Genomic DNA, 23,135 nt, shown 5'->3' on the forward strand with positions numbered 1-23,135 from the left:
GTGCACATAAGTTGAAGCCCATCTTGATGTTCATGCACTGCGCCCACGGTCTGAGTAAAGGCACACACCATCTTCCAATTGTTGCTCGAAATCCATCTCAAACAAACTCTTGGCAGTGTGGGGGATCAGAGGGATCTTGGGGTCTGAGTCCATCGGTCGCTCAAAGCTGCTGCACAGGTTGATTCTGTGGTTAAGAAGGCATACAGTGTCTTGGCCTTCATTAATCGTGGAATTGAATTTAGGAGAGAGGTAATGTTGCAGCTATATAGGACCCTGGTCAGACCTCACTTGGAGTACTGTGCTCAGTTCTGGTCACTTCATTACAGGAAGGATGTGGAAACCATAGAAAGGGTGCAGAGGAGACTTACAAGGATGTTGCCTGGATTGGGGAGCATGCCTTATGAGAATAGGTTGAGTGAACTCGGCCTTTTCTCCTTGGAGTAACGGAGGATGAGAGGTGATCTGATAGATGTGTACAAGATGATGAGAGGCATTGATCGTGTGGATAGTCAGAGGCTTTTTCCTAGGGCTGAAATGGCTAACACAATAGGGCATAGTTTTTATGTGTTTGGAAGACATCGTGCTTGGAAGTAGGGAGGAGATGTCAGGGGTAAGTTTTTTTTACACAGAGTGGTGAGTGCATGGAATGAGCGGCCGGCAATGGTGGTGGAGGCGTAAACGATAGGGTCTTTTATAGAGACTCCTGGACAGGTACATGGAGCTCAGAAAAATAGAGGGCAATGGGTAACCCTAGGTAATTTCGAAGGTTAAGGACATGTTCAGCACAGCTTTGTGTGCCCTGTGTTGTGCTGTAGGTTTTCTATGTTTTCAATGGCAAAGCTCACTGCTTTGGAACAGTCTGGTAGCCATTTCTCTGTCTCCCACGACCACCTCTATGTTGTCCTTACTTCTGTAGCCTCGCTCTTTCACCTCTGCCTGTATGCAGGTGGGAGGAGGACAGCAAGATGACCGGATTTCCTGAAATGTGGTCTAGGGATGGAATGATAGGTGGCGTAACAATACTCGAGTGTGTTGGGACCCCTGGTGCTACAGGTGAAATGTTCATGATAATTAAGCAGAGATTTCTGGTTCCAGATCTGGTCACCTACCTCGAGGAAAGATATCAATAAGACTGAAAGAATGCTGAGAAAATTTACAAGGATGTTGCCAGGACTTTAGGACCTGAGGGATAGGGAAAGGTTGAATAGGTTAGGACTTTATTCCCTAGGGCGTAGGAGAATAAATGCAACCAGGCTTTTTTTCATTAGGGTTTGGTGAGACTAGAACTGCAGGTCATGGGATAAGGGTGAAAGATGAAACGTTTAAGGGAAACATCTTCACTCAGATGGTGGTGTAAGTGTGGAACAGACTGCCAGAGGCAGCAATGGATGTGCGTGTGATTTCAACAGTTAAGAAAAATTTGGATAAGGACATAGATGGAAGAGCCATGGTCCAGGTGTCAGACGCAGAACATAGAACATAGAACATAGAACATAGAACATAGAACATAAGACATAGATCACAGAACATTGAACACAGAACATAGAACACAGAACACAGAACACAGAACAGAGAACACAGAACAGCAAAGGAACAGGCCATTTGGCCCATAATGTAGCACCAAACAAAATAACCTACCTCCACCTACCTGCCTTTTCCCCATAACCCTTAATTCCCCTACTATGCAAAAATCTATCCAACCTTGGCTTAAATATATTTACTGAGTCTACATCCATACTACACTGGATAAATCCATAACACAAGCCTTTTCTCTTCATTTTTACCCTCCGTCCACACTAAAATGGCATTTTCGTCTCCCCAAAATGGAGATTTTCAGAAACATTCTCCAGAGTGTGTAATTTTGAAAACGTCGCTTGGGCAGAGCAGTGCAGACGAAGTAACCGGAGAAATCTAAAAACGCTGTCATGACGTGCCAGAACAGATGATGGCAGCAGCGTGGAATTTCATTGTTTTCATGAAAGCAATAGAACACCGCCTCCTCTTCGGTTGTTTTCTGTAGATGCGTCCTGCGCATGCCCAGGAGGAGGAGATTCGCCCAAATATCTGTGTTACTGTGGACACAGATATTTTAAAAAACGCCTAGTGTGGACGCCTATCGTTTTTACATGAAACCAGTGTTTTCAAAATTATCCAGTCTGGTGTGGACGTAGCCTGAGGTAGCCTCCATTCCTTCACTGGGCAGAAAATTCCACAGATTCACCACTCTCTGGGAAAAGCAATTCCTCCTCATCTTCGTCCTAAATCTACTCCCCCTGAATCTTGAGGCTATGTTCCCTAGTTCTAGTCTCACCCACCAGTGGAAACAACTTTCATGCCTCTATCTTATCTACCCCTCTCATAATTTTATCTTTCTATAAGATCTCCTCTCATTCTTCTGATCAAATGGCTAACTAAACTAATCCCTTATGTGTACACAATGTCCATATCCTTCCGTTTTCCTCACATTCATGTGCGTCTCTAAACATTTCTTAAAGTTCCTGATGTATCTACCTCTACTACCATCCCAGACAGCGCAAGCCAGCTTCTGCATAGTTTTTTGTATTTGTGATTTACCCACTACTCTCTGTAAAAAAAACTTGCCCCTCACATCTCCTTTGAAATTGCCCCCCTCTCACCTTAAATGCATGCCCTCTGGTATTAGACATTTCAACTGTGGGGAAAATATACTACCCATATACTCTGTCTATATCTGTTTGTAAACATCACGAACATATCCTGCAAAACACCACTAATCACAGACCTCCAGCTAGAAAAAGTCCCTTCAAATACTACCATCTGTCTTCAATGGGCAAGCCAGTTCTGAATCCAACTGGCCAATTCATCTTCTCGATGAACCTCCCATGAGGGACCTTGTCAAACAGATTACAAAATTCATGTAGACACCATCCACAACTCTCCCTTCATTAATCAGCATTGTCACCTTGTCAAAAAACTCAATCAAGTTAGTAAGACATGTCTTGCCCCACATAAAGCCATGCTGGCTCTCCCTAATTAGGCCATGTTTTCCCAAATGCTCATAAATCCTATCCCTAAGAACTCTCTCCAATAACTTCCACACCATTGACATGAGACTCACTGGTCTATAGTTTCCAGGATTATCTCTGGTTCTTTCTTGAACAATGGAACAACATTAGCCACTCGCTGTTCTTTTGGGACCTCGACTGTGGCCAGGAAGGACAAAGATATTGGTCAAGGCCCCAGCAATCTCTTCACTAGACTCTCTCGATAACCTGGGTATATCCTATTAGGTCCTGGGGATGTTTCCGCTTTAGCGATCTTTAGGATACACAGTACTACCTCCTCTTTTACTTTGAAATGCATATTAATTCCCTTGGAATGATCTCCCTATCCTCCACCTCCCTTCTCCAGTATTCCCTTTGGTAATTACTGACGTAAAGTGCTCGTTAAGGGCCTCACCCATATCCTCTGCGTCCAAGCAGATGTTTCCCACCTTTATCCTTGAGTGGCCCTACCCTCTCCCTAGTTATCCTCTTGCTCCAGATGTAGAGTCATAGAAAAGTACAGCACAGAAACAGGCCCTTTGGCCCATTTAGTCTGTGCCAAACCATTGCAACTGCCTAGTCCCAGCAACCTGCACCAGGATCATAGCCCTCCATATCCCTACCATCCATTTACCTAGCCAAACTTAACTTAAACATTGCAATTGAAATCGCATCGAGCACTTGTGCTGACAGCTCGTTCTACACTCTCACGGTCCTCCGAGTGAAGACTCAGAGGACCCTCATGTTCCCTTAATCTTTTAGAGTCATTTAAAAGGTTGTCACAAACTCATGGTCCAAAGTGTATTTCTGTGCTGGAATGTTCTATCTTCCAGGCTCTGTATTACGGTTTATGTGGTGGGCAGTGGGACTAATAGCGAAGATGCTGCCGGGGTAGTGGAAGAGGCAGCTACATTAGGGACATTTTAAGATGAAGGACTATGTGAGAGACCATAAGATCATAAGCTACAGGAGTGGAATTAGGCCATTTGATTCATTGTGTCTGCTCTGCTATTTCATTATGGCTGATCCAATTTTTCTCTGAGCCCCAATCTCATGTCTTCTTCTGTATCCCTTCATACCCTGAACACTGTATTCCACCTGCCATTTCTTTGCCCATTCTCCTAACCTGTTAAAGTCCTTCTGTCGCCTCTCTATTTCCTCAAAACTACCTGCCACTCCACCTGTCTTCACATCACCTGCAAACTTTACAGCAAAGCCATCAATTCCATCCCTGAAATCATTGTCTTATAATGCACAAAGAATTGATCTCAAGACAAACCCCAGTAGAACACCAGTAGTCACTAGCGGCCAGTCATAAAATGCTCCCTTTATTCCCACTCTGTGCCTCCTGCCAATCAACCGCTACTTTATCCATGCTGGAATCTTTCTTGGAATGCTGGAATCCATGGGCTCATATCTTGTTAAACAGCTTCTTCTGTAGCACTTTGTCAAAGACATTCTGGAAAACCAAGTACATCAACTGATTCTCATTTTTTCTATCGTGCTTGTTAATTCTTTGAAGAGCTCCAACTAATTTGTCAGGCAAAATTTTCCCTTGAGGAAACCATGCTGACTATGGCCTATTTTATCATGTTCCTCCAGGCACCCTGAAACCACAGAGGGTTTTGACTCCAACATCTTCCCAACCACTGAGGTCAGACTAACTGGCCTATAATTTCCTTTCTTCTGCCTCTATCGCTTCTTGAAGAGTGGAGTGACATTTTACAATTTTCTAGTCTCCAGAACCATTGCAGAATCTAGTGATTCTTTTGAAGGATCATTACTAATGCTTCTAAGATCTTTTCAGAGACCAGTTTCTGAACTCTGGGATGTACACCATCTGATCCAAGTGACCTATCTACCTTCAGACCTTTCAGTTTCTTTCTTGTTATGGTGTCTTCACACACTTCATGCCCTGTGACATCTGGAACTTCCACCATACTGCTAGTGTCTTCCACAACACAGACTGGTAAAAAGTACTTATTCAGTTTATCCATCATTTCCTTGTCCCTCTTTACTAGCTCTCCAGTGTTGTTTTCCAGCAGTCCAAAATCCCCTCTCGCCTCTCTCTTACACTTTAGGTATCTGAAGAAACTTTTTGTATCCTCATTTATAGCTTACTTTCATATTTCATCTTCACCTTCTTAATGACTTTTTATTTGCCTTCTGTTGGTTTTTAAAAGCTTCCCAATCCTCTAACTTCCTACCAATTTTTGCTCTATTATATGCCCTCTCATTGGCTTTTATGTTGGCTTTGACTTCTCTTGTTAGCCACGGTTGTGTCATCTTTCCTTTAGAATACCTGTCAATCTTTGGTATGAATATATCCTGCACTTTGATATTACTGTTGATACCAGAACTAGCCTAATGGGTCGGTTATATAAGTCTTTTACGCTCCTCACAGGTACTCTTCCAAATGCTTTAGACCACTGTACTCCACAATTTTGTTCCTGGAGATGTAGTAATGATCTGTGCTCACTGAGGACAAATGGGTAATCACAACCTTAAAGAGGTCTGTGCAGTATTGCAACAAAATTCCAAGAATTATTGTGTGAAAAGAACAACTACGTCCTTAAAAGCAGCCCATTCCTTGACCTCTCCAAAGTGGATGGGAGCTTTGCTTTCAGCCATAAATAACCATGGAAGGGAATAAAATAACATCCTTTAACAATAATTTCTGCTCTCTCACAATATGGAAGCCCACATTCTCATGAAATTATACCACTTACCCTGTGCATCATTGAAGAAAGGTTGGATGAATGTGCCTGCAGTTGCTGGGGCTTAGATGATTGAAAGGTAGGTGTGTGAAATTCTGCAAGGTCTTCACAGGGTATGCATGGAGAGGAAGGTTCCTCTTGTGGGAGAACATGGAACTGGGAGTCACTCTTTATGATAAAAGGAATCTTTATTTAACATGGAGATAGAACAGAACATAGAAGAAAGTACACTTGGCTCCATTAAACTCCATCTGCTGTTTCTCTGCCATATCAGAAATTGATCTTTATATCATATAGCACGATACAGGTCTTTTGGTCCGGGATATTGATCCAGCTTCTTAAACTATTTTAAAATGAGTGTAACCCTTTCCTCATAAATCACCCTCCATTTTTATCAGTTGGGTGACTGTCAGGAGAGGGAAGGGGAATAGACAAGAAGAGCAGAGCATCCCTGTAGCCGTTCCCATCAACAATAAGTATACTGTTTTGGATACTGTTGGTGGGCTTGACCTACCATGGACAAGTTGCAGTGGTTGCATCTCTGGCACCAAGACTGGACCCTCAGCTCAGAAGGGAGGGAGGGAAAAGAGGAGAGCAATAGTGATAGGGGATTCGATAGTTAGGGGGACAGATAGGAGGTTCCGTGGAAGAGATCGAGAATCCAGGATGGTTTGTTGCCTCCCTGGTGCCAGTGTCCATGATATCTCGGATCGAGTTCTCAGTATTCTCAAGAGGGAGTGTGAGCAGCCAGATGTCGTGGTCCATGTAGGGACCAATGATGTGGGTAGGAAGAATGAGGAGGTCCTGAAAGGTGAGTTTGGGGAGCTAGGTGCCAAGTTAAAAGACAAGACCTCCAGGATAGCAATCTCAGGATTGCTTCCAGTGCCATGTGCAGGTGGGTTTAGAAATAGTAAGATGGTGCAGATCAACACGTGGCTGAAGACATGGTGCAGGAGGAAGGGCTTCAGATTTATAGATAATTGGGCAGTTTTCCAGGGAAGGTGGGACCTGTTCCGGTGGGACGGTTTACATCTGAACTGGAGGGGGACAAATATTGTTGCAGGTAGGTTTGCTAGAGAGGCTCCAGTGGATCTAAACTAGATATGAGGGGGGAGGGGAACCAGAGTGTAGGAACAGATGTATGGGAGAAGGAAGAAAAAGAAGACAGTGAAGTTCTTTGTACTGTTAGAGATAAACAGAGAGAAGAGGTGGAGAATTTCTTAAATGCATTTATTTTAATGCTAGGAGCATTGTAAGAAAGGTGGATGAGCTTAGAGCATGGATTGATACCTGGAAATATTATGTTGTAGCTATTAGTGAAACATGGTTGCAGGAGGGGTGTGATTGGCAACTAAATAATCCTGGATTCTGTTGCTTCAGGTGTGCTGTATTACAGCGGTGCTCTGGCGGGATAGATTAGAGGGCTCATCCAGGGAGGCTATTTGGATGGAATTGAGGAATGGGAAAGGTGTAGTAACACTTATAGGGGTGTATTATAGACCACCTAATGGGGAGCGAGAATTGGAGGAGCAAATTTGCAAGGAGATAGCAGATACTTGTAGTAAGCACAGGGTTGTGATTGTGGGAGATTTTAATTTTCCACACATGGACTGGGAAGCCCATACTGTAAAAGGGATGGATGGTTTGGAGTTATTAAAATGTGTAAAATGTTTTTTACAGCAATACATAGAGGTACCAACTAGAGAAGGGGCAGTGTTGGATCTTCTGTTAGGGAATGAAATAGGGCAGGTGACGGAGGTATGTGTTGGGGAGTACTTTGGGTCCAGTGATCACAATGCCATTAGTTTCAATATAATTATGGAGAAGGATAGGACTGGACCCAGGATTGAGATTTTTGATTGGAGAAAGGCTAACTCTGAGGAGATGCAAAAGGATTTAGAAGGAATGGATTGGGACAATTTGTTTTATGGGAAGGATGTAATAGAGAAATGGAGGTCATTTAAAGGTGAAAGTTTGAGGGTACAGAATCTTTATGTTCCTGTTAGGTTGAAAGGAAAAGTTAAAAGTTTGAGAGAGCCATGGTTTTCAAGGGATATTGGAAACTTGGTTCGGAAAAAGAGGGAGATCTACAATAGATATAGGCAGCATGGAGTAAATGAGGAGCTCGAGGAATATAAAGAATGTAAGAAGTATCTTAAGAAAGAAATTAGAAAAGCTAAAAGGAGATATGAGGTTGCTTTGGCAAGTAAGGTGAAAATAAATCTGAAGGGTTTCTACAGTTATATTAATAGCAAAAGGATAGTGAAGGATAAAATTGGTCCCTTAGAGAATCAGAGTGGACAGCTCTGTATGGAGCTGAAAGAGATGGGGGAGATTTTGAATAATATCTTTTCTTCGGTATTCACTAAGGAGAAAGATATTGAATTGTGTAAGGTAAGGGAAACAAGTAGGGAAGTTATGGAAACTATGACGATTAAAGAGGAGGAAGTACTGGCGCTTTTAAGGAATTTAAAAGTGGATAAATCTCCAAGTCCTGACAGGATATTCCCTAGGACCTTGAGGGAAGTTAGTGTAGAAATAGCAGGGGCTCTGACAGAAATATTTCAAATGTCATTAGAAATGGGGATGGTGCTGGAGGATTGGCGTATTGCTCATGTGGTTCTGTTGTTTAAAAAGGGTTCTAAGAGTAAACCTAGCAATTATAGGCCTGTCAGTTTGACGTCAGTGGTGGGTAAATTAATGGAAAGTATTCTTAGAGATGGTATATATAATTATCTGGATAGACAGGGTCTGATTAGGAACAGTCAACATGGATTTGTGCATGGAAGGTCATGTTTGACAAATCTTATTGAATTTTTTGAAGAGGTTACTAGGAAAGCTGATGAGGGTAAAGCAGTGGATGTTGTCTATATGGACTTCAGTAAGGCCTTTGACAAGGTTCTGCATGGAAGGTTAGTTAGGAAGGTTCAATCATTAGGTATTAATATTGAAGTAGTAAAATGGATTCAACAGTGGCTGGATGAGAGATGCCAGAGAGTAGTGGTGGATAACTGTTTGTCAGGTTGGAGGCCGGTGACTAGTGGTGTGCCTCAGGGATCTGTACTGGGTCCATTGTTGTTTGTCATATACATTAATGATCTGGATGATGGGGTGGTAAATTGGATTAGTAAGTATGCAGATGATACTAAGGTCGGTGGCGTTGTGGATAATGAAGTAGGTTTTCAAAGCTTGCAGAGAGATTTAGGCCAGTTAGAAGAGTGGGCTGAACGATGGCAAATGGAGTTTAATGCTGATAAGTGTGAGGTGCTACATTTTGGTAGGAATAATCCAAATAGGACATACATGGCAAATGGTAGGGCATGGAAGAATGCTGTAGAACAGAGTGATCTAGGAATAATGGTGCATAGTTCCCTGAAGGTGGAATCTCATGTGGATAGGGTGGTGAAGAAAGCTTTTAATATGTTGGCCTTTATAAATCAGAGCATTGAGTATAGGAGTTGGGATGTTATGTTAAAATTGTACAGGGCATTGGTAAGGCCGAACTTGGAGTATTGTGTACAGTTCTGGTCACCGAATTATAGGAAAGATGTCAACAAAATAGTGAGGGTACAGAGAAGAGATTTCAATGCGAGGAATATTGTGGGAAAGGCAGAAGAGCTGAGGGCCTGGATTGACACGTGGAATTATGACATCATAGCCATTACTGAAACTTGGCTACAGGAGGGGCAGGATTGGCAGCTCAATATTCCAGGGTTCCGATGTTTCAGACGTGATAGAGGCAGGGGGATGAAGGGTGGGGGGTGTGGCTTTGCTAGTCAGGGAAAATATTACAGCAGTGCTTTGGCAGGACAGATTAGAGGGCTTGTCTTCTGAGGCCATATGGGTGGAGCTGAGAAACAGGAAAGGTATGACCACATTAATAGGGTTGTATTATAGACCACCCAATAGTCAGCAAGAATTGGAGGAGCAAATCTGCAGAGATGACAGAAAGTTGTGATTGTAGAGGATTTTAATTTTCCACACATTGATTGGGACTCCTATACTGTTAAAGGTCTAGATGGGTTAGAGTTTGTGAAATGTGTTCAGGAAAGTTTTCTGAATCAATGTACAGATGTACCAACTAGGGAGGATGCAATATTAGATCTCCTATTAGGAAATGAGTTAAGGCAGGTGAAGGAAGTGTGTGTAGGGGAACACTTTGGTTCCAGTAATCATAACACCTTTAGTTTCAACTTGATCATGGATAAAGATAGATCTGGTCCTTGGGTTGAAGTTCTAAACTGGAAAAAGGACAAATTTGAAGAAATGAGAAAGGATCTAAAAAGTGTAGATTGGGACAGGTTGTTCTCTGGCAGGGACGTGATTGGTAAGTGGGAGGCCTTCAAAGGAGAAATTTTGAGATTGCAGAGTTTATATGTTCCAGTCAGGGTTAAAGGCAAAATGAATAAGAATAAGGAACCTTGGTTCTCGAGGGATACTGGAACTCTGATAAAGAAGAGAGAGATGTATAACATGTATAGGCAACAGGGAGGAAATAAGATACTCGAGGAGTATAAAAAGAATAAGAAAATACTTAAGAAAGAAATCCGGAGGGCTAAAAGAAGACATGAGGTTGCTTTGGCAGTCAGGGTGAAGGATAATCCTAAGAGCTTCTACAGGTATGTTGAGAGCGAAACGATAGTAAGGGATAAAATAGGTCCTCTTGAAGATCAGATTGGTCGGCTATGTATGGAACCAAAATAAATGGGAGAGATATTAAATGGGTTTTTTGCATCTGTATTTACTAAGGAAACTGGAATGGAGTCTATGGAAACAAGGCAAACAAGTAGTGAGGTCATGGAACTTATACAGGTTAAAGAGGAGGAGGTGCTTGCTGTCTTGAGGCAAATCAGAGTAGATAAATCCCCAGGACCTGACAGGGTATTCCCTCGGACCTTGAAGGAGACAGTGTTGAAATTGCAGGGGCCCTGGCAGAAATATTTAAAATGTCAATATCCATGGGTCAGGTGCCGGAGGATTGGAGGATAGCTCATGTAATTTCGTTGTTTAAAAAAGGCTCAAAAAGTAAGCCGGGAAATTATAGGCCGGTAAGTTTGACATTGGTAGTAGGTAAATTATTGGAAGGAATACTAAGAGATAGGATCTACCAGTATTTGGATAGACAGGACTTATTAGAAACAGTCAGCATGGCTTTGTGCGTGGTAGGTCATGTTTAACCAATATATTAGAATTTTTTGAGGAAGTTACCAGGAAAGTTGATGAAGGAAAGGCAGTGGATGTTGTATACATGGACTTCAGTAAGGCCTTTGACAAGGTCCTGCATGGGAGGCTAGTTAGGAAGATTCAGTCACTAGGTATACATGGAGAGGTAGTAAGTTGGATTAGACATTGGCTAAATGGGAGAAGCCAGAGAGTGGTAGTGGAGGATTGCTACTCTGAGTGGAGGCCTGTGACAAGTGGTGTGCCACAGGGATCAATGCTGGGTCCATTGTTTTTTGTCATCTATATCAATGATCTGGATGATAATGTGGCAAATTGGATCAGCAAATTTGCTGATGATACAAAGACTGGAGGTGTAGTGGGTAGGGTGAAAGGTTTTCAAAGCTTGCAGAGGGATTTGGACCAGTTGGAGAAATGGGCTGAAAAATGGCAGATGGAGTTGAATGCAGACAAGTGTGAGGTATTGCACTTCGGAAGGTCAACCCAAGGTAGAACATACAAGGTAAATGGTAGGACACTGAGGAGTGCAATAGAACAGAGGGATCTGGGAATACAGATACAACATTCTCTAAAAGTGGTGTCACAGGTAGATAGGGTAGTAAAGAGAGCTTTTGGTACATTGGCCTTTATAAATCAAAGTATTGAGTATAAGAGTTGGAATGTAATGGTGAGGTTGTATAAGACATTGGTGAGACTGAATTTGGAGTATTGTGTGCAGTTTTGGTCACCGAATTACAGGAAGGATGTTAATAAGGTTGAAAGAGTGCAAAGAAGGTCTACAAGGATGTTGCCAGGACTTGAGAAACTGAGTTACAGAGAAAGGTTGAATAGGTTAGGACTTTATTCCCTGGAGCGTAGAAGAATGATGGGAGATCTGATAGAGGTGTATAAAATTATGATGGGTATAGATAGAGTGAATGCAAGCAGGCTTTTTCCACTGAGGCCAGGGGAGAAAAAAAAACAAAGGACATGGGCTAAGGGTGAAGGGGGAAAAGTTTAAAGGGAACATTAAGGGGGGCTTCTTCACACAGAGAGTGGTGGGAGTGTGGAATGAGCTGCCAGATGAAGTGGTGAATGCGGGCTCACTTTTGACACTTAAGAAAAACTTGGACAGGTAAATTGGATGAGAGGGGTATGGAGGGATATGGCCCAGGTGCAGGTCAGTGGGACTAGGCAGAAAAATGGTTTGGCACAGCCAAGAAGGGCCAAAAGGCCAGTTTCTGTGCTGTAATGTTCTATGGTTCTATGGTTCTAAGATTTACTAGAATGTTACCTGGGTTTCAGCACCTAAGTTACAGGGAAAGGTTGAACAAGTTAGATCTTTAGTCTTTGGAGCGTGGAAGGTTGAGGGGGGACTTGATAGAGGTATTTAAAATTATGAGGGGGATAGATAGAGTTGACGAGGATAGGCTTTTTCCATTGAGAGTAGGGGAGATTCAAACAAGAGGACATGAGTTGAGACTTAGGGGGCCGAACTTGGAGTATTGTGTACAGTACTCAATGGGGTAATGCAAGTGTGCAGCAAAGCATCAATAAAGACACAGACTTGCATTACCCCAAAGACTACTTGTTCACCCAGTGATTCAACAGACCACAGGCTCTCTCTCTCCTCCCCAATAAAGGAAAAAGAGGTTTTACATTTTACAGCAAGAGGGGAGACATAACACAAACAACTCACTGATTTATGGTTTTAAAAGTCTTTTGTGTCGCTCTTTCAGAGCTCTGAACCCAAACAACTCAGGTCTCTGGGCACACAGCCAGCAGCCAGCTCACTGCTCTCCATCTTCTTTTGGCCTGTCGTGTCTGCTCCATCATTCAATTGTGCCGATCCTTTTTTGGAAGGGATTTACCAGGATGCTTCCTGGATGGAGAACTTGTCTTGTGAGGAAAAGTTGAGTGAGCTAGGGAATTGCAATTTGGCATGAAGGAGAGGTGACCTTGAGAGAAGTGCACAAGAAGATAAGAGGTATAGACTGAGTGGTCAGCCAGAGAATTTCTCTTGGGCAGAAATAGCTAACAAGAGGGAGTGTAATTTTAAGGTGAATGGAGGAAAGTCGGGGGGTGCCGATGATGGGGGAGGCAGAGGGTCATCCCTTTGCTGCTGCTTATGCATGGGGGGGCTTTGGGGTTCTAACATTTAACTGTCATCGATTCTTTGGCACACTCCTGTTTTTGTGGATGGTTGTGAAGAAAAAGAATTTCAGGATGTATATTGTATACATTTCTCTGACATTAAACGTACCTATTGAAACCTATTAAGGGAAGGTTTAGATTGATCTTGAAGTAGGACTGAAGGACAGCAGAACATTGTGGGCCAAAGAGCCTTTAGTGTGCTGTACGTCTGTTCTATGTTCTGTTATGTAAATAAAATGCATGGTAACGTTTCACTCGGACTGGGAAAAGAACATTGCTCTTACTGGGTTCTGTGCCAGGACCGTCAGTGTTTGTCAGCTGTGGCTCTTGTGTTCATCCTTGCCTCAGACCAGAAGGCTGTAGGTTCAATTCCCACACACAAGACTTTAGATCAAGCAACACCCACAAAATGCTGGAGGAACTCAGCAGGTCAGGCAGCATCTATGAAGGGGATAAAAGGGAGCCCTTCTCCTTCTCCTTCTCCCATGGCTCACTCTCCTCTCCCAACAGATTCCTTCCTCTTCAATCCTTTAGCTCTTCGGCCTATCATCTCTTAGCTTCTTACTCCATCCACATACCCCCAAATTCCCACTCACTTGGTCTTACCAATCACTTGCCAGCTTGTCCTCCTTCCCCTCCGCACTTTCTTACTCTGGCTTCTTTCCCCTTCCTTTCCCACCCCGATGAATGTGCTCGTTATGGAGTATCAACTCATTATAGCTCTCCATAAACACTGCTGACTTCCTTCATAATATGTTTTATTATGTGCTGGAATCATAAAGAGATTTCTATAAATGCAAATGTTCTTAGTCTACAGAAAGAAAAACCTCAATTATTATTGATGTTTGTGGTGCTCTGAAGTATTAATTGTTAATACATAAACACACGAGAGTCCGCAGATGCTGGAAATCCAGAGCAAGAGGCACAAAATGCTGGAGGAACTCAGCAGGTCAGGCAGCATCTTTGGAGATGAGACGGGACTGAACCAAATGGGAGAAAATGGAGTCTCAGTATGTCCACAAAATTAATGGCCAATCATGTAAGTTCCACTCCCCATTCTGACATGTTGATCCATGGCCTCCTCTATTGCCAGGAGGAAACCACCTCATATTCCGTCTGGGTAGACTCCAATCTGATGGCATGTACACCAATTTCTCTCATTTTTGGTCATTTCTAACTCCTCCTTTCCCACTCCCTATTCTGGCTCCCCTCTTACCCCTTCTCTTCTCCTCACCTGCCTATCACCTCCCTCTGGTGCCCAACCTCCTCCTCCTTTTTCTACAGTCCACTCTCCTCTCCTATCAGATTGCTTCTTCTTTAGCCCCTTCATCTCTTCCACCTATCAGCTTGTCACTTCATACCCCTCCCTCACTCACCTACATTCCCCTCAATTGGCTTCACCAATCACCTTTAAGCTTGTACTCCTCCCTCTCCCCCAAATGTCTTATTCAATCTTCATTCCCCTTCCTTTCCAGTCCTGATGAAGTTCCTCTCCATGCTGCCTGACCTGTTGAGTTCTTCTACCATTTTGTGCATGTAGGTCATAACCAAAAGAAGCTTTAGGATGTGGTGGAATCACAAAGTGATTTCTATAAATGCAACCAGTTTCTGCTTGTGAATTCTTAGCCTACGGAAAAACATTATTTATGATTTCTGTGATCTTAAGTATTTTGTTAAAACAGTGATAATTCCAACAATAACAACAATGAACTCACCCACTATTAATGAGGGAATATTAATCAGTAGATCAGAATTGCAGTCCTCTTAAATTCAACACCTACCTGCTGAAGGTCATCACTAAATATCTGGAACCATATATAAATATATAAATTATATATATATATATATATATATATATATATATATAAATATCTAAATACCCAAAAAGATCAAGTTTTTTCCGAAAACCACAGTGAGGATGCTTTCTACACTGTGGAGGGATCGGCATGAAATTTCACACAGCATCAGGACTAAAGTATCTGTGAAATAACCATTTTGTTTAAAAAATATCATTTCAAACGTTTGGTTTATTTTTATGGTACAAAGTAAAAGTGACAGATCTGAAGCTGTGTAGAAACACACAAAGTGCAGCTTAACTGACCATACAGATATTGCTGTGGATAAAGTACAGAATCTTCAGTCTATAAAAGGTAAGCAACCTGTGCAGGTAAGTCAGCTTTGGTTTAGATGTCTGAACAGTAAGGATTGATCTTCATCAGGCGAGTTTTGTCTCTGCCTCCGGTGCTCATCCTCCTTTGCATTAAAAGTCCCAAAAAGATAATCTCCTTACTGTCAGTTCAACAGCGGTGCGTTTCACACCTTCACTCTCTGCAGCAATTGAGTAACCCTGGCAACAATTTCATAGCTTTTTTTTAGCAAAAAACGCTCATTTGCAAATGAATTCATGGACACTGTGCTACAAATAGAGCTTTCGTAATTTATAAATAAGCAAAAACACATGACCGTTCACATTCAGCAGAAACAATGCAAACTTCAACCCAAACAGATTTCACTCAATTCGTTAAAGTCTAACAAGGAAATTAGTGGTTTCGAGTGTTGTAATTTAGGGCAATCGAAGGAGAGTGTTGAGGTAAAGTATTTATAAAGAGATTTAAAAAGTAACAGTTTAATATTGTGAGATTGTCTGTAATATCGAGCCACATCTATACAATGTGCATATACCTATACTCAAATACTTAGAGCTTTGGTCCAGCATTGATAAGATGAGCAAAGGCATTTTGATTTTATATTTGGTTACAGCTTGAGTTACATTAAGCCTCTACTTATCTTTCTCAGTTCCATTCTGTATATTTTATATCTGCTAATGTGGTGGCAATGAGTGAATGTGTTAAAACCTTTTCAAGTATTTGAACTTTCACAATCTCTACGGTTAGGCAAAGACATTGAAGGGGGATGCGAAACCAAGCTAGAGAACGGGAGAAGGGATATGACACTAATGTAAGACACAATGTAATAACATCAACTGTCCTATTGCAATGTCTCTGTTGATGGCCAACAATGTTCGTGTAAGCACAAAACATTCTGCAGACGCTGGAAGTCCAGAGCAAAACACATGAAATGCTGGAGGAACTCAGCAGGCAGAGTCACAGAGTCAGAACACTACAGCACTGAAACTGGCCCTTTGGCCCACCTGGTCTGTGCCAAACCATTAATTTGCTTAGTCCCGTCCACCTGAATCCGGACCAGAGCCCTCCCATCCATGTACCTATCCAAATGTTTCTTAAATGTTGAAATTGACCACTCGCACTGCCAGCTCGTTCCACACTCTCACTACCCTCTGAGAGAAGACATCTCCCCTCATGGTCCCCTTAAAGTAATTAGTAATGATCTTTCAAGTATCACTCATTTCTAGAGTGGTTCCTGAGGACTGGAAAATGGCAAATGTCACTTCACTCTGGAAGGCAGAAGAAAGGGAATTATAGGCCAGTTAGCCTGACTTCAGTGGTTGGGAAGATGTTGGGGTCCATTATTAAGGATGAAGTTTTGGATTACTTGGAGGCACATGATAAAACAGGCCAGAGTCAGCATGATCTCCTTTAGGGTAAATATTGTCTAACAAAGGACAGTCATATTAATTTCTATGGCAATTAACAGTTGATGTTTTGGGCTGAGACTCTTTGTCAACATTTTCTTGTTAATATTGGTTACAATTTCAAAAATGATTATAATGTCTGGAACTGGAGTGCTATTTCACATAAAATATTTTGATTATAGCTTAATTGATTCAGTCTATTCAAAGAATTATATGTTATAACATATAATATATAACATATTATAACATTATATGTTATATGGTTAATTACCTGCAGATGCACAGTCTATAAGAGTGAGTTGTCACGGAGAGGATGTTTCCTAAAAATTGGGTGAGTCTAGGATCACAGGGCACACCTTCAGAATACAAGGACGTGGCTTTAGAACAGAGGTGAGGAGGAATTTCTTTAGCCAGAGGGCAGTGAATCTGTGGAATTCATTGCCACAGACAGCTGTGAAGGACAAGCCATTGAATATATAACAACAGTTGGTAGGTTCTTGATTAGTAAGTGTGTGAAAGGTTACGGGGAGAAGGCAGGAGAATGGGGTTGAGGTGGATAATAAATTGGCCATGATAGAAAGGTGAAGCAGACTTAAACCAATTCTGCTACTGTAATATTACAGTCTAATTTAGTAAAGCAAAGGTAGTCATGATGAGATTGCCCCATAGAACATTTCCATAATAACATGTTAAGTGGTGTGGCTTATTAGGAATGGTGTCTCTTTCTGGTGTGCTTTGAGCAGAGACCTTGAAGAGTTTAGGATTATAAAGATTCTTAGAGCGGCAATCTGGCTAGAACAGTTGTTCTAATCCATGTCATCTCCGTGGTTTTGTCCTCCATTTGCCAGAGGCTATCTCCTTTCAAACCAGGTGCAACTTGAGTTGGCTTCAGGTAGCTTACGCGCCAGTCCCGACACTTTAGAGCCCCCACAATAACTGTACGCAATGTTTGTCATGAGCTTGGTGATGCTTTGTTACCGCTCAGCTTTATTCCCTGTTTGGTCATGCGTTGACCCATTGGAATAAGTGTAATGGAAAATCTAGATCATGGTCTCGGGGGGCTTTGCTTTTGCTTGCATGGAGGGTGGTGGTGGGGCGAGGCTGATGCTTTTGCTGCTGCTTGGGTGTGGGAGGGGGAGGGGGAGGGATTTCTCATGTTTTCTGCTGGTCAATCTTTATTGTTCTCCCCTGTTTCGTGGATGTCTGTGAAGAGTAAGAATTTCAGGTTGCAAACAGCGTGTATTTTCAGACATTAAATTCAACCATCATAGAATGGTGAAGCAGAGTTGATGGACTGTATGGCTTGATTCTGTTCCTATGTCTTAGGGCCTTATCACTCAAAGCTCAGCCATCTTAATTTAACAACTCAGAACAAAGAGGAGGAAGTACTGGCGCTTTTAAGGAATATAAAAGTGGATAAATCTCTGGTCCTTACAGGATATTCCCTAGGACCTTGAGGGAGGTTAGTGTAGAAGTAGCAGGGGCTCTGACAGAAATATTTCAAATGTCATTAGAAACGGGGATGGTGCTGGAGGATTAGCGTATCGCTCATGTGGTTCCATTGTTTAAAAAGGGTTCTAAGCGTAAAGCTAGCAATTATAGGCCTGTCAGTTTGACATCAGTGGTGGGTAAATTAATGGAAAGTATTCTTAGAGATGGGATATATAATTATCTGGATAGACAGGGTCTGATTAGGAACAGTCAACATGGATTTGTGCGTGGAAGGTCATGTTTAACAAATCTTATTAAATCTTTTGAAGAGGTTGCGAGGAAAGTTGACGAGGGTAAAGCAGTGGATGTTGTCTATACGGACTTCAGTAAGGCCTTTGACAAGGTTCTGCACAGAAGGTTAGTTAGGAAGGTTCAATCGTTAGGTATTAATATTGAAGTAGTAAAATGGATTCAACAGTGGCTGGATGGGAGATGCCAGAGAGTAGTGGTGGATAACTGTTCGTCAGGTTGGAGGCCGGTGACTATTGGTGTGCTTCAGGGATCTGGACTGGGTCCAATGTTGTTTGTCATATACATTAATGATCTGGATGATGGGGTGGTAAATTGGATTAGTAAGTATGCAGATGATACTAAGATAGATGACATTGTGGATAATGAAGTAGGTTTTCAAAGCTTGCAGAGAGGCTTAGGCCAGTTAGAAGAGTGGGCTGAAAGAAGGCAGATGGAGTTTAATGCTGATAAGTGTGAGGTGCTACATTTTGGTAGGAATAATCCAAATAGGACATACATGGTAAATGGTAGGGCATTGAGGAATGCAGTAAAACAGAGTGATCTAGGAATAATGGTGCATAGTTCCCTGAAGGTGGAATTTCATATGGATAGGGTGGTGAAGAAAGCTTTTGGTATGCTGGCCTTTATAAATCAGAGCATTGAGTATAGGAGTTGGGATGTAATGTTAAAATTGTACAAGGCATTGGTAAGGCCAAACTTGGAGTATTGTGTACAGTTCTGGTCACCGAATTATAGGAAAGATGTCAACAAAATAGAGAGAGTACAGAGAAGATTTACTAGAATGTTATCTGGGTTTCAGCACCCAAGTTACAGAGAAAGATTGAACAAGTTAGGTCTTCATTTTTTGGAGTGTAGAAGGTTGAGGGGTGACTTGATAGAGGCATTTAAAATTATGATGAGGATGAATAGAGTTGACGTGGATAGGCTTTTTCCATTGAGAGTAGGGGAGATTCAAACAAGAGGACATGAGTTGAGACTTAGGAGGCAAAAGTTTAAGGGAAACACGAGGGGGAATTTCTTTACTCAGAGAGTGGTAGCTGTGTGGAATGAGCTTCCAGTAGAAGTGGTAGAGGCAGGTTCGGTATTGTCATTTAAAGCAAAATTGGTAGGTATATGGACAGGAAATGAATGGAGGGTTATGGGCTGAGTGCGGGCCAGTGGGACCAGGTGAAAGTAAGCGTTCGGCATGGACTGGAAGGGATGAGATGGCCTGTTTCCGTGCTGTAATTGTTATATGGTTAACTCCTTTTCTAAATCCTCCAATTAACAAAAAACAATATCTTGATGTTCAGCCATTCTTCTTAACCTGCTGACCAAATGTCTTGAATGTGCACTTTCCATAATGTTTTCTTAATTTTTATGTCCCCTGTGTAACAAAACTAGCGTGATGCTTGTAATTTGAAATTTCAGTACACATAGGTGCTAAATTTCTTGAACAAAGGTGAAGAGGCAGATAATACCACTTCAGATCTAAGGACCTTAGAACTCAATCTGCCTCGGAATGCTGCTGCTTGCTTTTATTCTTTGCACGATTCCATTTTTTTTCTTTCTCTTTCTCTGTGTAGTAGCTTTCGGTCTTTCTTTTTATAAAATTGGGTTCTTCGGGTTTCTTGTTTTTGTGACTGCCTGTAAGCAGACAAATTTCAAGGTGTACAATTTATACATTCTTTGTTAATAAATGTACTTTTATATTTTGAATCTTGAATACAGTTGGGGTGAATTCTACTCAGATTGGAATAATCACTCATTTATTTAATCTCCTTATTTGATCTTAAATTGATAGAATGAGTGTTATGAAAGCAGGTATCTGATAAGACTGCTAGTTCTATAGTCTCACCCAGCCTCACGGATTAGATTGGCTGAAGAGCCTGTTTCTGTGCTGTGACTCTGATTGTGAAATATTACTTTTCACTTGGTGTTAATGCACCTGATCTGTGTGTGAAAGAAGAGAATGGAATTGGAAAACCATTGTTTCCAAAGAAAAATAATCTTCTGCTGAGTTCTGATGAGGGCAAGACTTCGTGTAATCAGATCTACAATATATTTCTAATTCCTTCTGGGCCAAATTGTCATCTGCAAATGACCTTCAATAACGAATACTGAACTGCACTCTCTCCCCATTCTTAAAGCTTTAGTTAGATTAATTGACTATTTTCAGGCAATACCTTTATTGACCAACAAAAGAGACAGCATATCTGTAATTAAAGGGAACATTTGGAAAAGCTGTGCTCCCACTGCTGCAGGGATTTGGGGAACTGATAAATATTTGGCAATCTAAAACAGGAACTATATATGAAATCAGATTACTGTAGTTTCGTGTCTTAATTTATGCATTGTTCCAATACGTACTTGGAATAAATAAGATTAACAATGAAACAGTCCATGGTGTGGTTATGACCCAATCCTAATCTCTCGTTTAACCTTTATCAATTCTCTCTTAACCACAATAGCATTGAAATTCTTTGGCTAACAGACTTTGGGAAAAATTGCTTTGCACACACATTTCACATCGATGTTGCAATTACACAGACAATTGATGTTGTGGCACAAGAACGTTAAATAGAACTTCTTCATGTTAGTGACCACTTTGTAATTAAAGGGAACCGAACATTACATTGCTGGCGGTGTCTATAATCTCCCTTTTGTAACACACTACTAAAATAGAGTGCAATTTAAAACTCATCACACAGAAACACTGGCAGCTGCCTATTACTTAGAAATTGTTGGCACACAAACATTTCTGGTCTTACAGTAGCATGTAAGAAAGACGAAATGACAACGTTGTAATGGTTTCCATAGTTGTGTTATCACGACGTGACAAACAGACACAATCTGTGAGAGGGGGTGGGGGGGGGGAAGAAAAGTAATTCAACCAGTTTCTGTAATCACAAATGTAAAAATTTAAACACAACATACGTTCAAAACCAGTAGGCTAGTAACTTGATTCTGGTGCTATTTTTGTTTATCGGACTTTGGTTAACAGATTAGTATTAATGCAGCACTTGGTACCTGTAAGTGAATAACAGGCACAACTTCATACGTTTTTCCTCTGTGAAATACAGAGCTCTCTGTAACTCATGGAAGGTGTTTCTTTTTCAGTCAAATATTTTCACATATTTTACAGTACAAGAAATGTCTATTTGGTTCAGTATCAGCCTGCTAAAAGACTGGATGTTTCTTTTCATTAAAACTAATTCTACCGCACAATATTGTGTTGCTTTTCTCAATAGTAAACTCAACAGACAGTCTGAAAACGTGTCCACACAGCACTCTGCGTTCTTCCTCTTGCCGAAGTACGAGGGCTCTTCCGAAGACGTTGCCTCGTGATTCATTGGTACAGCTTTAGTTCTTCTATGAGGTTTCTTCGAAAGAATCCGTGAGCGGCTCCATGGCCAGGCCTGTCGAGGGCTCAGGTTGCTTTAAGCGTTTAATTGTGTTTTTCAGCGCTTGCCTTTTGTTGCAGAACCAAACTCTAACTACCTCCCGATCATAGTTCAGTTTCTCGGCGATTTCCGTCATTTCTTGGCCGGACGGGTGCGTGTTCTTTTCAAAGTGGGCATTTAAGATCTCCAAGGCCTGGGGGGTGAAAGACGTTCGTCGCTTGCGTTTTTTGGAGGGTTCACTGCCGATAAACTCAGTTAGGTTCTGCATTCCTGCGCGGTGGCGGGCTTCAGCTTCAGCCATCCACCGTTCAAGAACGGGCTTAATCTTCTGGGCACTTTTAGGGGTGATGTCCAACTTTTCGAACCTGGCAGGATATAAAAGGCCAGGGTTCAGTTTGGCTGTCAGACTGCTAGCTATAGAGCTCTCTTGGGCATCCTGTGGTAGGAAAAAGTGGCTTCTCAGGATGGTGTGTCTGAGGAAAGTTGAGAAAGAAAAGTCTTACTCTGGTGCTCTGCCAGGGTGGGATCCTACTGATCAATTAAGCGGCAGAAACACTTAGAATTTGCCCTGCGACATTACAGGAAGACCATTTGCCAGAAAGAATTAATTTTAAAATTAAAATTCCATTAATTCACGTCGCTATGATAATTATCAAAACTATATTCCAGTAACATATAAACATACACATTTAAACAATTTTCCCAGTCAACAACATGTCTACATTACCTGTAAAATGTGATAACCATGCAATGAATGGCATTTTAATTTGGGGAAAATAAACCTTCACAGAAAAGTAGATTGCAACCTTTGGACGGGGGTGAGAGATTGGAAAAAGGCTGGATGGGCACCGTGCAACATCTAGGATTCCACCCAGGGTTACAGGAGGAGAGGAAGATTTAGCCAGGGCAGCCTGGTTCTGAGCTCACGGTGAGGACAAGCATTCAGGGTTAATGACAGGAACCAATTACTTGTGCATTTCCACATCAGCAACATTATAACTGAATGTCATCTTGGGTAAGTGCTTAAAAGATCGTTTGGCTGTCCTGCATGGACCACATTTAATTACACTCTATAACTCTGTAGATCACCAAATTCATAAAAGCCTGGAGAATGGGGTTGAGGTGGATAATAAATCAGCCATGATGGAATGGCTGGGACAAGTTGCCTAATTCTGTACCTGGCAACACACACAAAGTGCAGGAGGCCAGGCAGCATCTACGTTAAAGAGTAAACAGTCGACATTTTGGGCTGAGACCCTTCGGCAGAACTGGGGAAAAAATGCTGAGGAGTAGATTTGAAAGGTGGGGGTAGGGGAGAAACACCAGGTGATGGGTGAAACTGGGAGGGGGAGGAATGAAGTGAAGAGCTGGGAAGTTGATTGGTGAAAGAGACACAGGGCTG

The 23,135-nt window shown here is 41.8% G+C and overlaps 1 protein-coding gene across 1 annotated transcript in view; it reads right to left on the reverse strand.

Moving 5' to 3' along the window:
• Window positions 1–21,396: 21,396 nt before the first annotated feature.
• Window positions 21,397–23,135, reverse strand: part of pou6f2 (POU class 6 homeobox 2) — a 632,671-nt gene continuing 630,932 nt past the window's right edge. Inside the window, exon 10 of the mRNA XM_059984603.1 lies at window positions 21,397–22,206. Coding sequence (XP_059840586.1) covers window positions 21,702–22,206 — 505 coding nt within the window. The 3' untranslated portion in view covers window positions 21,397–21,701. The remainder of the gene's footprint in view (window positions 22,207–23,135) is intronic.

The sequence above is a fragment of the Hypanus sabinus genome, chromosome 1, assembly GCF_030144855.1.
Source record: "Hypanus sabinus isolate sHypSab1 chromosome 1, sHypSab1.hap1, whole genome shotgun sequence".
Classification (NCBI taxonomy): Eukaryota; Metazoa; Chordata; class Chondrichthyes; order Myliobatiformes; family Dasyatidae; genus Hypanus; species Hypanus sabinus.